Source organism: Plectropomus leopardus, chromosome 21 (genome assembly GCF_026936395.1).
Source record: "Plectropomus leopardus strain MGB_pleo_1.0 chromosome 21, ASM2693639v1, whole genome shotgun sequence".
Classification (NCBI taxonomy): Eukaryota; Metazoa; Chordata; class Actinopteri; order Perciformes; family Serranidae; genus Plectropomus; species Plectropomus leopardus.
The window spans coordinates 22,147,498-22,163,685 of NC_142196.1; the positions used below are offsets into that span (position 1 = coordinate 22,147,498).

The 16,188-nt window shown below is 39.3% G+C and overlaps 1 protein-coding gene across 1 annotated transcript; it reads left to right on the plus strand.

The window, feature by feature from the left end:
- Window positions 1–1,190: 1,190 nt before the first annotated feature.
- LOC121960751 (carbonic anhydrase 1) lies at window positions 1,191–9,210 on the plus strand. Its single transcript, XM_042510602.2, has 7 exons — window positions 1,191–1,349; window positions 1,609–1,806; window positions 3,557–3,675; window positions 4,725–4,817; window positions 4,966–5,028; window positions 5,116–5,271; window positions 7,654–9,210. Exons 1-7 carry the CDS (start codon window positions 1,316–1,318, stop codon window positions 7,771–7,773), a joined length of 783 nt encoding a protein of 260 aa, XP_042366536.1. The 5' UTR covers window positions 1,191–1,315; the 3' UTR covers window positions 7,774–9,210.
- The last annotated feature ends 6,978 nt before the right edge of the window (window positions 9,211–16,188 follow it).

Sequence of the window (16,188 nt, forward strand, 5' to 3'; positions counted from 1 at the left end):
TTTAAAATAAAGTCAGTCTTTTTTTCCATTAAGCATAAGCAGTCACTCACTTAGGACTTGCCTCATTTAGAGTCAAATCCCTAGCAAAAAAAAAATACACAAAAGGGGAAAAAAAAACATGGAAAAAAGTAAATGACCAGAAAAAACCTGCTTTAAAATTATAATTTTGGTAATTACAAATGTATAGTTCTCTGGACATTTTCCCTAACTTATAATAAGCAAATAATTGAAAATAAGTACAAAAAAAAAGAGGAAAAAAAAGACCTTCAAAAAGTGCTTAAAATGATATATTTCAATTTTTTTTTTCTGTAACATAATTTTAAATATATTATAGCCCTCTCCTGCCAAGTTGCTCTTCATGTCATTATGCTTTCACATATATATTTTTTTAAGAAATTAAACTATTTTTTTTATGCTTGTTGTGAAAGGCGTCTTCGCGCAGAATATTGATGTTGATTTGAGTGTTAACAAGCTTATCTAGTTATGCCACTAACTGCTTATGAAAAAAAGTGCAAACAAAATCAAACTTTTCATGCAAGGGTTTTTGTGGGCCCCCCTCCCATTTAAGCTTGAGGCAATTAGTTTACAGCGCCCCTGCTTCAGGGATCTAACAGAAACTGCGAAACCCTCACGCAAGGCACAGAGTCCAGGCTTCAAGTCCCTTTTTTTAAAGCTGCAATGTTGAAGCCAAACAACAGTTGTTCCAATTAGTTTTATTGTTACAGTTATTGGCATTTTAGCTCATGTTTTTTAATATTCCACATTTATCTTTTATCATTTACCCTATGATCCAACAAGTGCATATATTCTATAATAACTTTTTATGTAACTAGTCCCGTTTGCCTTGCACCGTGTTAAGTTTCTTTAATGCTAAGACTGTAGCGCACTTTGCAGTTTGAAGGTGACACACCGGCTGCATGCTGCCGCGTAATTCCGTTACTTCCTCACATGATATGTAAGTTAAACCCGTTATGAGGGGCGAGAACGCGCTCAGCACGTTGTTGGAGGAATATTAAACAGCTCATCATGCACTCGCCTGTCAACGAAGACTTTACCACCGCAGCAGAGAGATAGGGGGGAGAGAGAGAGAGCTCATTGATCCACAGTGTTGCAACGTTGCGGCGCATCGAAACTCCTCCCGGTCATTGCGCGGACATCATGTGGCTAACACCAGCCCGACAAACACACACCACACACAGGGGACCCTATATAAGCTCTGCAGCTGTCAGGTGGAGGACACTGGCTGCTTTTGCGCTGGGGGACGACTCGCTTCAGGGAATTACAGCTCTATAGATCATAGATCCAAACTGTAGCAATGGCTCACGCTTGGGGATACGCATCGAACAACGGTGAGGCGCTAACTGCACGCACAATGTAGGGGTGATATTACTGTGAGGAATGGCAAAACCAGTTAAGCAGTGAATGAATGGAAGGACAAGGAATGCACGGGTCACTGCTGAGATTTTTTTTTAAATTTATATATATATTTATTGCACATTTTGGTGCCTTTTACGCGCGTTTAAAGCACACTATCCCCCAAATGCGCAATTTGTTCAATAAAAAAAGCACTAATATGCTAATCATAATTGTATCATTATATCATTTTAGGACCAGACAAATGGTGTGAAAACTTCCCTATTGCCAATGGACCCCGCCAGTCTCCCATTGACATCGTACCTGCTGAATCATCATACGATGCGGGGCTGAAGCCGCTCAACCTGAAGTACGACCCCTCCACCTGCCTCGATATCCTCAACAATGGACATTCCTTCCAAGTGTCCTTCGTAGACGACACCGACAGCTCAAGTTAGTGTGACATTAATATTTTATGATTACAGACTCTTGATATCAACGCTCCTGAATCTGATTAAGAAGTGTGCATTGTAATATATCGCTTAGCCTGCAGAAAACATTATTTTCCTATATGTCCAATTATTATTGCAATGTTTGTAGATGCAACAGAGGAGCTTTAGTGGTTTGCAACAAAGACAAACAAGGTCCTGATGATGATTCATGGGATGCAGTACCTGCAAAATGCGGACATCAGGTTTATAGCATGGCTGCTTTGTGTGTTAACTGCAGCTCTCACAGTCTATAGAATATCAAGCATAATGTTAATATTTATATGGATGCATGCATAATGCGCCCCAGTTTTCAGTAGCGCCTACAGGGATTAGACAATAATGATCAAACAGATTATTTTTTTTATTTAGTTGTATTATTCTGGTGTTTTTGCATGCATTTTTAATTAAATTAGATTTTTTTGGTGACTTGGCTGCAGATATTCTATTCAAAAACCGAGCACAAAGCTTGGAGATACTAATTGAATTGGTAATGTAACGCCCTGGTAAAGCTTTCCCACGCCAAGTCTTTTCTGCAGGCGGTGGGGTCAAAAGCAAAGAAAACCAGGGTTACTCTGCAAACAAACGCTGACTTGGTTCACTGTGAATGCGTCAAATATGCGTGGGAGTGAGTTACCATATAAAGGAGGTTTGATTTTTTTTCCCTTTAAAGTACCAAATGGGGATAGCATTGTTTGTCGGTTTTCAGTTTTTTTTTTTCAACTGCATCTCCGTTAATGCAAGATTTTATTTCAGAAAAAGATGAGAAAAGGGATTTAGGATTTGGAGGATTTTGGATTGCTTGTCCTTTAACTGATTTGACAAAGGATAAAGGAGAGTATGCTTATGTAACCAACACAATCTAGTGAATGCACATTAAGATGAAAAAAAAACACCAAACAAACAAAAAAACACAAAGCACTTTTTCTAAGAATATCAGCTAGATCACTTTGAGCTTCTTCATTCTTCCTTGGTATTCCACTTATTTTCCACCCTGCCCTTCTGAATAGAGGACAAGCTAAGTCTGCATGTCACTGTCATACATCATGTCATACATCATGTGTGTGTGCACAGTGGAAAAGATGGATAGCTCATGTATTTTTATTTTTTCAGGAATTTCTTTACGTCCCACACATCTTAAAATCGCTTCAAGATCAGCTCTGCACCTTTTGATCGTTTTAGGCCGACTACTGACAAACAAATTTCCTGTTTGTTTGTTTGTGTGTGTGTGCGCGCGCGCGTATGCACGTGTGTGTGCGTGTGCATTTCGTAACATAGCACCAGAAATAGAACAATATACAGGATTATCTGCCACAGTTTCAGCTCTATGTACTGCAAATAGATACATTATGCAACATTGTAAGGAGGTTTGATGTTAACAATACCTGGACATCATTTGGGGCTGAACCCTTAATTTGATGACACAACAGGAACTGAATCTGCTTCCATGAAATAGGAAGTCTGCCACAGTGACAGAAGTGTGTATGTGGTCTGTGTGTAGGTGTGTGAACTCACATCTTATTCATCTTTTCAACCTTTTCCTTCTGTTTTAATGCTTTACTGCTCGGAAAAAATATTTCCTTCCACATAGGATGTCTAAAAGTTGCCCATGAATCACTGTATCATTTTATAATAAGGTCTCATCATGGCTGGCTGCAGCACTTCCCATGTTCTTTGTGGGATGACCTGATGGGAAATGTGTGTTTGTTCTGCAGCTCTGAGAGACGGACCCATCTCTGGGGTCTACAGGCTCAAGCAGTTTCATTTCCACTGGGGAGGTTCTGATGACAAGGGCTCCGAACATACTGTGGCCGGGACCAAGTATCCTGCTGAGGTACGGATGCTCTCAGGCATTATGATGATGATAATACTCAGACAACTATAGTTTCTGACATATTGAGGTTGCCATGTAGTAACAAGGAGAAAAAGACGGATTAGTTTATAGTTTTATTTGTATTGTAGATTGTTAACTTAAAAATAATTCTCTGAAAGTAAGGCCAAAGCACAGAACTCATTTTCTTTGCCTTTATTTTTGTCAACTCTTTTGTGCTTGAGACAGTTTGTATTAGTAAAACTTCAATCTGGGAGTAAATATATGTGGTTTCAGGCTGTTCTCATGCACTGTTTATATGTTAACCTACGAAAAATAATGCACTAGAATTCCTACATAACCCACATAATTGTGAAGGCAATAACAGTGCGATGAATGTGCTGAAAAAAATAAAGAAGGACGAGATATAAAGAGCAAAACGTTGCATAAGGACGCAGGTTGAGGTTGGGAACGGGTCAAACAAATACAGGACTTTCACCCAGGAGATCAGTATTTCTGTCATGTGTAAATCAAGTGAACTTTTAGTTCTTTTAAGATATGTTGTCATGTTACATTCATTGTTTTTTATCCTAAACCAAACCCATGTAACTTTACGTTCCTAAACCAAACCTACATGACTTAACTTTTCTAAGTAACTTTATTTTTCTTAAATCAAACTAAATGACTTTACTTTTCTAAACCAAACCTACATAATTTTATTTTCCTAAACCTAACCTTTGTTAAATACATAATGTGAGGACTTAACCAGTAGGGGTGCTAATTTGTTAGATATCATACAAACCAGTGGCTGAGAATACCTTATTGGTTGATCTCCTTAAATAAACATATTTTTGTGGCATTTTTTTAAATTATTATGTTTCCAAAATGCTGGGTCAAGTTGTTATCTTTCAGCAGTATCTTTTCATCGCATCCCCAATGCACTAAGCCAAATAAACTTCCATTCCATCTGCTATTCAGTTCAACATCAGATAATACAGATAAGAAACGACAGGATTTCCACGTATCTGAAAATGGATTTTGTATTTATATTTTTATGTTTCATTTATTCCCAGCTCCATCTGGTGCACTGGAACACCAAATACCCAAGTTTTGGTGAGGCTGCCAGCAAGCCTGATGGGCTTGCTGTAGTTGGAGTTTTCCTGAAGGTCAGTGATTAAAACATGTTGTTTAGTATTACAGTAACCAACACAACACACTGCATACTTTTGCTTTCATATACTGTCATGCATATTTCAGTAGCTGCAATGGATAGTATAAAGTATTAAGACTCAACATTATCTTGTTGTTTTTCAGATTGGTGCTGCAAATGCCAGTCTCCAGAAGGTTATTGACGCCTTTGATTCCATCAGGACCAAAGTATGTTTCTATAAAAATCCTATGCATTTGATGATTTATGATAAGGTATTTCACTGATCCATTCTTCACTTTCTCTTTTGTTTTCAGGGAAAGCAGACCACTTTCTGTAACTTCGACCCTTCCACCTTGCTCCCGAGTAGCCTAGACTACTGGACATATGACGGCTCCCTGACCACACCCCCTCTGCTGGAGAGCGTCACCTGGATTGTCTGCAAAGAGCCAATCACTGTCAGCTGTGAGCAGGTATGGCTAGCTCACAGAGCCCATTCATAGGGTAGCAGAGGCATTGGCTGCATGCCAGCCGTCTAGAATAGCCCTGTCTGCAAATCCTCTCTCACTCTACGATCTAAATCAAGGGCTTAATTGTTCAGATTATCTGAAACGAGAAGAAGAAACCTCTGTGATGGGAGGAGAGGCAATACAGCAGCCCATTTTACTTCCAGAATGAAAAAAAAGACCAAGAGAATGAGAGCAGACGAGATGTCACACATGCTGTTGCATCACCACAGTATTTCTGTTTCCGTGTGTGTGTGGAGTAAACAGGAAATGAGCCACCCGCACATGCATCACATAGAGACTTCAGTGGGTGATTTTAACCATCACTGACTAAACACTGTAGACATCATACCTCCATTTGCTAGTATTTACTCCTAAAATGACCCCTAATCCGAACACTGGAGTGGATATTTGACTTCTAACCACCCAGTAATCCAAACTAACAGCCCCCTAGGCTGGTTTGTCCTTGTGGTTGGAGTCTTAATAGGCCATTGAAAAGTAACACTGCCAGCTCAAATGTTTATTTCATGGCGGCAAGTATATGTCTCAAGGGTAAACATGTGGGATGTGTTGACACAACCTTTAGACTGGGTGCCGTATAAGACCGGTCAAGAAGATTAATGACAAAGAAGTCATTCATGTGAAGTAATACATTATTAGTTAATGGTTTCTAATCAGGTAATAAACAATTAGCTGAATAATTTTGTCCCAGTAGTGCGTTGTTGCCTAATGTGTAGATTATAAGTGGCTGAAGCAGTTTACTACCAAGGACTAATTCATTAGCCAGAGTCAATGATAAATCCTTTAAATAGGTCATCTGACACCAACCTGTAGCAGCTGACTTGTTTTTCTTGCCCTGCCAAACTTAAAGTAAAATATTGGGAATATTTAGGAAGTGATGAGAGTTAGGTGAAAAATTCAATGCCAGTTTCATGTCTGTGCACTTAATATAAAGCTCACACCAGCAGTTTAGCTTAGCATAAAGAATTTTAAAAAAACATTATCTTAAGTGAAAATAGATTTTTCTGTACGAAACACATTCAGGTTATGAAAAACAATGCATCATCACAAATTAAGTAAAATTTTGAATGCAGGGCTTTCATATAAAATGGAGAATTTTTACACTATGATGTTATTGTTTCTATTGGAAGACACAATTTAACATTTTGTTAAATATGCTCACACTTTCTTGCCAAGAGTTAGACATGTCTGCACGCTCAGTTTGAAGCTACAGCCAGGAGACAGCTAGCTTAAATTGAGCATAAAGACTGGAACTGGTAAATAACCTCAATTTGAAGTTTATACTCTTTGGTTTTTGTACAATTTTAATTGGTGAGCTTTAGATGCGCTGGTAGGGGGATTTTGTTGTTTTTTCACGTTTCTAGTCAGCTGCTGGCTGCAGCTTTATATCTAGCAAATAGAGAACATGGGTGCATAAAGAGAACTGGATACAGCGTTGGAAGCAGTGTTGCTACAGGAATGAGTCAGAAAACCAGGAAATGAGTTAGCATTTTAGCACTCCAGCTTCCCTCTTCTCAGTTTTTGAATGGGTTTTTGGTTAGATGCTAGATATATGGTCTGTGGTTAACAGAAGCTAAATAGACTTTCAAGTTGTGAAGATGTCAGTTAATACACCACTTGTGATCTTTTGAAGCTTTTTTGTCTCAAAAAAAGGCAGCTTTTTGCCTCTTGCAATTTCTAAAGAACTTTAAAAATCCTGCTGAACAAAAAATGCAAATATCAGCCACAGAGCTTATTTTCTGCACTGATTCAAAATCCAATGAAAAAATCCCATTGGCTTTTTGACAAGGCTACAAGGGTGGTGCATGGTGCCAAAAAAGCTCGATTTCATCTGTATGAAACTACATGGATCCTCTGCATTGTGCGACCCACAGAGCAAGTGCACTAGAGACTTAAGACAAATGAACGGATAACTTGTGCTAGTTTAGACCTCAGATAACTTGAATGTGAAAAAAAAAATATGTAGACTTTTAAAATGTTATTTAACAGAATGGACCAAATTACAGGTTTTTTGGCGTCATGTGATAGACCTGGAAGTTGCAATTCTCCATGCTTTGCCACAGTAAAATTGTCTACAAAGCTCGGTGCTGTTCTTTTCAGCTTGGAATAGATTGGTATTCTCATGTACCTGTTGGCAAATGAATTTTCCCAAATGTCAAATAAATTCTTTAAGAATCAATAAAAACAATTGTTAAGCATAATTCCACAGTACAAGGCTCTGAATCGAAGTCAGTGACTCAGCAGTGAGACAAGTGATGTGTTTGCTGAGTGACAGTCACAGGAGGTCAGCAGGAATAACTAACACGACCGTCTCCTCCCTTTGCACAGATGGCGAAATTCCGCAGCCTGCTCTTCTCCGCTGAGGGTGAATGCGAGTGCTGCATGGTGGACAACTACCGCCCTCCCCAGCCGCTCAAGGGTCGCCCTGTCCGTGCTTCCTTCAAGTAATGCCCCCTCCCCCTCCTTTTTTGCCCTTTCTGCCCTGTTGCCCTCTCCCCTCCCCCTCCCTTTAGTCAGAGTTACCTCTCTTGCAGTGAGCCACAAAGCAACATATCGCTCTCCATCCAATTTTTAGCAGAAATGAAATTCCTGTGGCCCATTGCTTTAATGCTGGGTAGTCTTTGAGACAAAGCACTTGCAGGATTTGCATCTCTTTCTAAGTAGGTAACAAGCCAGCAAAAGGCCCTGTCATAATTTATTCTATGAGACTAACACGATGGCTGCGACACATTTACTTAGGACTTAGCACGTGGTGCTAATGTTTTAGAGACATTACACTGGTGTGTGTTCTTTGTGTCAACACCACAAGGATGAAAAAATGAGTTAAAATGGAGCTCCCAAGCTAGAAGGAAGCAGAATCACAAGCTAGTCGCAGCAGGCAGGGGGGGAGGATGAAACACCATCACCATCTGTGAGGAGGGTAAGGTGCAGATAAAAAGAGGCGCACACAAACACACAAGGCTCACACACTCCTGCTGCCAGTCTGCCTGTAATCTCTGACTGACTGCCAGCCTCTGCATCACAGCAGCTTAATGAAACGCTGCAGCCGCCTCCATCACAACCGATTGACTCAGAAAATCCCCCTCTGGCACACACACACACACACACAACGTGGCACGCACAGTCTCATTCAGACGTGATGCCTATAGGCACTGACCTGCTTATTGATTTGAATTGCAACAAAGGACATGAGGACAGGCTGCTGCTAATCCAACACACTCAACATCATGACAACAGCTTGTTTCTCTGTTTTAATCTTCAAATGTGTTTGTCATCCTGTGTTGTGTTTTTATTAGTATTATGTCTTTTTTTTAGCCTGACCGCTTATGCAAATTAAGTCTTAAGTGATTCCTAAATTATGTTTTGTAACCAAAAGCTCATCTGCATTTTTGATGCCCTGATGATAGTATAGCAATAGAGAGGAATAATCCTCCAAAATGAAATGTAATGTGTTAAAAAAAATCCCTTTGTGTTGTGTTGAAACTGAGTGCTAAAGCTTAAAACGCACAGTCGCCTTGTGGGCGAAGCCATAGTGGCTAATGCACAAAGCCAAGGAATAAATTACCCTGCCAAGGAAGCCAAGGAGGTAAAAGAAACCTGCCAACAGATCAGATTATAGTGTCAGTCTGATGTCAGGCTCTGTATAGGAGCAGAATTAACTTAAGGCCATTAGAGGTCTTGAGCACCTCTTTTTATAGCCCTGTATGCATTTCTGAAACAGTAACACAAGTGATGCATTTCAAGAAAGATTGTAATTAACATAAATAATAAAAAAACGCCTTATGCCAATCATTGTTAGGGCTGTCCTGAGTATGTGCAGTTGTCATTCTATTTTGGAAGTGGATGTTTTAGTAGTTGAATAAATATATTTTATGACAATAAGAAGTGTCAAGTGTTTTGTTTCTTTGTGTACCATTTTCCATATCAGTTTCTAGTAATGGAACATATAACCAAGCACATTAACTCAAGTACTATACTTAAGTATAGTACTTGAGGTACTTGCACTTTACTATGGTCTTGTCTCTCCAAATTTCAATGGGTAATTTACACAGTTAATTTACACATTGAGATTTTTGCATTAAAACATAAGACTTGAAGAAAGAATGTTTTATTATTGATAAAACTTCCCAACAGTTTATACAAGTGCAGCTAAAACAATCAGTCGATTAATCAATCAGCCAAGCGTTTCCCAAACAGCTCCTCCAGTCTTGGAGTCTCCAGTCACTTGTTCTGCATGTTTTAGATCTCTTGCTGCTCCATCACAGCTGAATGAAATGATCAGCTTGTTGTCACGCAGCCTTAGGAGTTCATAACGAGTTGATCACTTGAATCAGCTGTGTTGGAGCAGAGAGAGACCCACAACATGCAGGACAAGTTGGACTTGGATAAACATGTAAGTCATTTTCTATTAATTTTTTAAAAATAATTTTGAGTTTGGGGGTGTTTTTTTACTGCATTATACATTTTCTTGATTATGCTTACTTTTATTAAGTAACAACGCAGGACTTTAACTAGTAACAAAGTGTTTTCACAGTGTGTTAATAGTATTTCTACTCATGTATGATCTTAATACTTCCTCCACCACTGTCAGTTGCTGTATAATGTTTCTTTCTTTGGTATGCAGGCCGTTTATGTAAATTCCCCCTGAGTCCATCTTCAGCCATCAACGCCTGAAACCCAACAGGAATAGAATTACACTTGTTTGTCAAAAACTAATGGTCAAAGTCATTTATTGAATGCAACAATTATAAAAGCAGTTGTTGCCATTGAAAAAACTTGGGTCTCAGACTCCCTCCAACAATGACATTTAAATATAATATGAAAAACAAAATAAAATCACACAAGTCAAAAGAAATGATGATATAAGATAAAAGGATAGAAAGCAGTGCAAGGGATAAATTATAACAAATATGAAAAAGAAATATGACATATTTTTTAATATATCCTATATCTAAATATTTTCATTTTACTTTTACCAGTTTTTAGCTAAATAATTTTACAATTAAGTAATGTATCAAAGGCAGCTTCTCGAACACCAACTTTACAGCATATTTTGTGTGTTCTTAATATAGGCGAGGCTGACTGGTGACATTATATTATCTCAAAGGTAAGGAAATGTACCTTTAAACCTCTCCAACGAAATGTTGGCAACGAAAGTGCAATATGCAGTAATGGAGGAAGTATTGGTTCTTTTCTTAAAGCATTTTGGAAATATACTTATTTCTTATTACTTTTAGGCTACCAGGTGCCATAAAATTATGACTTATGCAATTGTGTGCCACCATGTGATATTGGAGACATTTTTAGTATTTTTGTGACCAAAATCCATCATCCTCCAATCGCTCCCATCAACGCCATTTTGACGTAGCATAGGGACATTTAGTAATGAAGTATAGAGAACAAATCCCAACACCTGCAAAATGTCATAATGAAACACCCTAAGATATTTAAAATATCATCAGCCTTATTTTCATGTCATCCAAAACGTAACATTTTTCTGATGTCATATTGACATCAGATGCCAGCTGGGCTGAATGGAACCACTTCAAAAACTAGAGCTTATTTGGTGGAAAAGGGGCATTAAGGTGTTCTATGTAATGTGGTTTTCTTGGTAATATACCAAAAACTGTCCCACATTACCTGACTTCATCCCTTATAAAATTTTATTTGGAAAAGTCCCTCCAAATTTTACAGCACTTTGGTGAATGTACTTATTGTTCTCCAAAGCTGGCATCATGTGTAGCTATTTCAGAAACGGCACCTCCAGTTGTTGATTTTGAAAGTACTTGTGAAAATATTTGCCAGGAATAAATCTGCCAGTGGTCCAAAGTACTGCACCTTCAGCAATGGGTAAAGTGTATTCTGCATTTGAGCAGAGCTGTTACCTAATCCTATAGGTATATGTGTAATTCAGTTTATTTTAACTAATTAGGAATCTGCAGTCAAGTTAATTTTAATTTCAAAAACTTAATATAATTTGTGAAAAAGAATGGTAGATATAGAAATGTCGGCCATCTGTTCCTGTTTTTACTTCAGCTTTTGTATTAGTAAGCAAGGGGCAGGAACTTTAAGATTTTCTTCTTCCTGCTCCTGTTTGTTCATGCAATGTATATAAGTGTTATGAGAAAAGCTTATAATGTTATTGTTTTGAAGATCATACAATGACATGAGAAAATAAACCAAATATGAATGAACGAAAAAGATTGCATTAAGAAAAAAAAAACTTCCATGATAAAGCTTTACCTCATGATATCTTGTAGATGAACAGCAATTAGATACATGGTCCTAACATGGTGTATGGCAGAACACACAGCGAGCTGCTAATACCTCAATGTGCTCAAGTTTTTAATCAGCAGAAGCATTTCATCCTCTGTGAAATTTGAGCAACACTTGACTTCTCACCTCCCTTATAAACCTTCAACAAGAAGACAAGACTGATTTTAATTAAGAGAGCTCCTCTGCTCGAGGGTTGGTGTTACCTCGTTTTGTCAGCTGGTCTTGAGGCTCTGTGGAAGAATACGTGTCCCGTATGTACAGTAAAGTTTGGCTCGACCACACAGGGCTCTAAATAGAGCTGGATTTGTTCCCAGTACATCCTCAGTCCCCTGTGTGCCCTTAGTCATCCCACTGTAGAGTGTGTCCTAAAATATCAATAAAATAAAGAGCTATCGAATGCTGAAGCGTCTGTCTGGCTACGCCAGTCAGAATCAATGACAAATTGTATAATATGAAAAAAAACTCTTTGATACAAAGGTGGCATTGGGAAAAGTTTTATAACCAGCCAGCCCACAAGGTCAGCTATGTTGGTGGCAACAGGAGACAACAGGGGTCTATTTCAAAAAGCAGGTTTAACAAATTCGCGGTTTGGTGTGTCTGGCTCCGTAAGAGGGGAGGGGATAGAGAGAGACTCAGAGTTTGTTGAAGAAAACCTGCCAGTAAGCAGGTTTTGCTCATGGAGTCAGTTACCACAGTGCCACTGACTCAGAATTTAAGTTTTTTCTCTTTGTGGATTGGAAAACCCAGAAATTCCCTCATCTCAAAATTAACTAAACCTACTTGCTGGAATATACCCAAGGAGATGAAACCAGCACTGCCTGGATTCCCTCTGTGGTCAAACCAGTTACAAACCCCCATCAACAAAGAGCATCAATCCATTTTGTTATGTGAGGCTTGTCAAGTATGAGGAACATTCGCCTATCAGATGTACTCTGAGTCCCCTTTTGAGAAAACCTCGTGATTTGGAGTTGTTTCCTGTAATGGACAGTTTGCTGCTCTCTCTGTGTTCCCCAGCTTTTAAGGCTTTTATCTAGGGCCAAGAGATACGACAACATTTGTTTTTAATCCAATACCAAGTAATACAGGGCCCTGGGCAGGAGCGAATGAGTTACTATGGTTATGGGTCTACGGTCTATGTCTGCTCAAAAATTGCCATTTTCTGGAAGTGAAGTAACGTACTTCGTCACGTCCCCTTATGTGAGGACGGAGCATGCACAGAAAGAAAGCATCCAGAGACAATCAGCTTCATAATTTAAATGATACGAATTTTCTATTGATCATTTTATGAAAAGACCTCTGCAACCAATTGAAATTTGAATCAGTTTGGTCCTGTGTAAACTTATCGAGGTGTCTATATGGATCATGCTTAATCTGTTTGGGCTTTTAAACCTATTCTAATCAGATTAGTAGGCTCCATGTGAACGTGTTTACACAGACAGCCTTACTCTTCAAAAACAAATGGGTACATTACAGAAGAGAGCAACTGATGCAGTGGTACTGATCCTATTGACGCAAGAATCGATCTTCAAAATGAAAACGTAGTATCTGTAGTATTGACATTGTGGTGTCGATCTGCCATCCCTTGTTTTATGTTTACAGCAAGGTTTTTGCCCAAGGTTAAATGTTCAATGTTTGTTTCTCTGGGTCAAAAAGAAACAAACCACCTATAACTTAAAGCCTATGACCTCAAATCTGTGGACGACAGAGTGCTCTTGACTTTGGACGCTGATATCTCCACAGTGGCTGAATGAATGAATTCTTAAAATCCAATTGTAATTGCATTTGAAACATTTATTCCCCTTAATTTGTTATTGTTTTGTTTTGTTTACAATTTGAACTGCAAAGATAGCCCTTACCAGTCTTTTACAATATTGGTTCATACCAAGAGACACATGCTCAAAACTCAGCAAAAGGCTATAGGACCCTGGGAACATATGGATGACCCCTTATTAGTCCTGCATATTTGCAGTTTACACTGATAGTAAATGTGAAGGTATGTTGTGGGGCCCCTGTCTCCATGTGGGATAGGGCCCCATCTTGTGAGGCACTCATTTTGTTATCTCTTCTACCATGGAAGGCAATCAGTAAAAAAACAATGTGCGGGTGTGAGAGTGGAGGTAGTGCATCGGGGTCTGTAGTTCAGCCTTGAGCTTCAAGGTTTTATGCATAGTGTGTATCATGTTTTGCTTGACCACCGTAGCAAGAACAATCCTCACAAGATGGTGTCCCCATCCAAAAAAATGTAACACGGCAGGATGTAAATTTCATATTCTATATAACAGCAGTAGATTTCACATTCAAAATTCATAGTAATGTTTTGAATAGTTGGACTTGCAGGACAAACATGCAAAAAAAAACATTTCTTTTCACTCCTAGTTGCCAACCATAATTTTGTATCACTTAAAAGCAACTTGCACCCACCCTGTAGGCGCACTTGATCTCCTTATATCATGTTGTTACCAGCAGCGTTATTACCTGACGCTATCCTTTAGTGTTTCATGCACACGCAACAGAATCTGTCCAGCCGCATTTTCAAGTGATGCTGTCCGTGCACGTTGCATGTGGACGTGGATCTGACTCTGTCCAGTCACGATCCAGTTGGACACGGATGGTTTCTTTTGGCGTCACACTCGTACACCGAAGCACTGACAGAACGCTGCTCTTTTACGAGTTCCGAGTGAGAACGGGTTGAAGTAACATAAGCTTGGCTTACTGTAGTGTCACCTTCTCCAAATCCAATATAATCAAGAACAGGTCCGCCAGTGTTAGCCTGAACACTGCATTCAGGACTACCTTCCACACACTGGGGTAAAAACCACAAAGTGGAAGAACTGGTCATTAATAAATGTAACTTGACACCCCATAAATCACTGCCTGGCCTTGGAGGTAGTGATTGGTTAACACTGTAGTAAGCCAGTAACCAGATACAAGGATTATACCTAACGTTAGAGAGAGCAGCCATTGTTGAATCCATTCTCAAGGCCTGACGAGCCTCATTCTGGTGTTCAGGGTTGGGGTTTAGCAAACGGTCAGCTGTTTTAGATGACATTATCTGCACAAACTAAAGGTGTGAATAAAACTAAAGATGTCCTTTAACACCCTACATGCTGCATTGGTAAAAACAAAAACACTATCTTTGATCACCTTCATCCCCTGTCTCTGTCTCAGCACAGCTTCCTATTTCCACCATCCCATTATCTCACCAGTGCTGCCTTTGAGTTGCATCTTTTCATCTCTTTGCTGTTGTGACAGCTGGGTGAGAGGAAAGATCATGCTGGGTACCATCATGTAACACAGATGTGACCACGCTCTCTTGCATGTTATGTCTCCCTGAAAACATGCTTTGAGAATATACAGCCTGGTTGCAGTCTGCAGCAAGGTCAGAAATGTCACAGCAGATTTACGTTAGTTACACTGTGCTGAGCCTGACATGATAAACATGTTGATGGCATATTGTTTTTTAAATGGATTTTATTGAACATATAAGGTGAGGGCAAAGAAATCAGGGTTAATCCTTTATGGTCAGCGCATAAGTCATGGTCAGCATGTCACACATATTTCCCCCCGGGCTTCTGACCAGTGGTGCAGCTTGTTGCATAATCGGGCATGGCAGGCGGGTGACGTGATGTATTATGGAGACAGGAACTACGCACACATCCATAATCGGAGTCCGAGGAGATGGCCGCCTAAATGCACACCTCTGCAGGATGCAGTCGATGGATCTGACGTTGCACTTCTGTGTGGTTGACAGGCAGGGTGAAATATGACCTTTAGTCAGGGACAGTGATGTCCATTTGCACAGAGGAAGGGATGCATCAACTTCACTGTACTGACGCAGTGTTACCTAACTGATTCAGTGTGGAGGGTGAAAAACTTTACTATTATTCAGATATGTCTGTGTGTTTTTGGAAAGTCAAACAAACATTTAAGGTAGAAAAACTACTGTTTTGAAAAAAGGATCTGACCACCATTTTCATTTAGTGGATAGTCTGGAGTTTTTAATCATATCCATGGCTGTATGACTAAAAGGGTCTGCCAGTCACAGCCGTGGGGGCCAAGGTGTCAGGGGCCCCTCCTTACTTTCACCTGCTCAATATCACTCAAATTAACAAGACACAAGAAGTGGTGGGTTCTTTTGCACACGTGTGCCCATCTCATAATCCACCCATGATCATATCCTCTGATTTTCATCTGTAATTGAAATTTCCCAGTTATTATAAAATTGTAGATGTTCAAATCTGCATTTCTTTAGGACTTTTAGGCTTTTTTTGCCCATGTAAGACACAACAGATACCAGATAGACATTGTGGGAAGGTTGTTTTCCAACATACTGTTTCCAGGGTCAATAATTCACTAACTATTGATCTGGGTTTTTTGCAATTGTCAGGGAATAAAGCCTTAATTATCACTCAGTTTGGGAGCATAGTCTTTTCTTTATCAAGTTATGGGGTGTCTTTTGGACAGGATGACTAACATCAAACCGTTGGTATTGATGTGGTTCTGTGTTTTTGCAGTAAAGTAATATCAGTGTCCTGATACTTTGTACCCCACAAAGATCCTTGTAGTTTCATGATATCTTTTGCATGA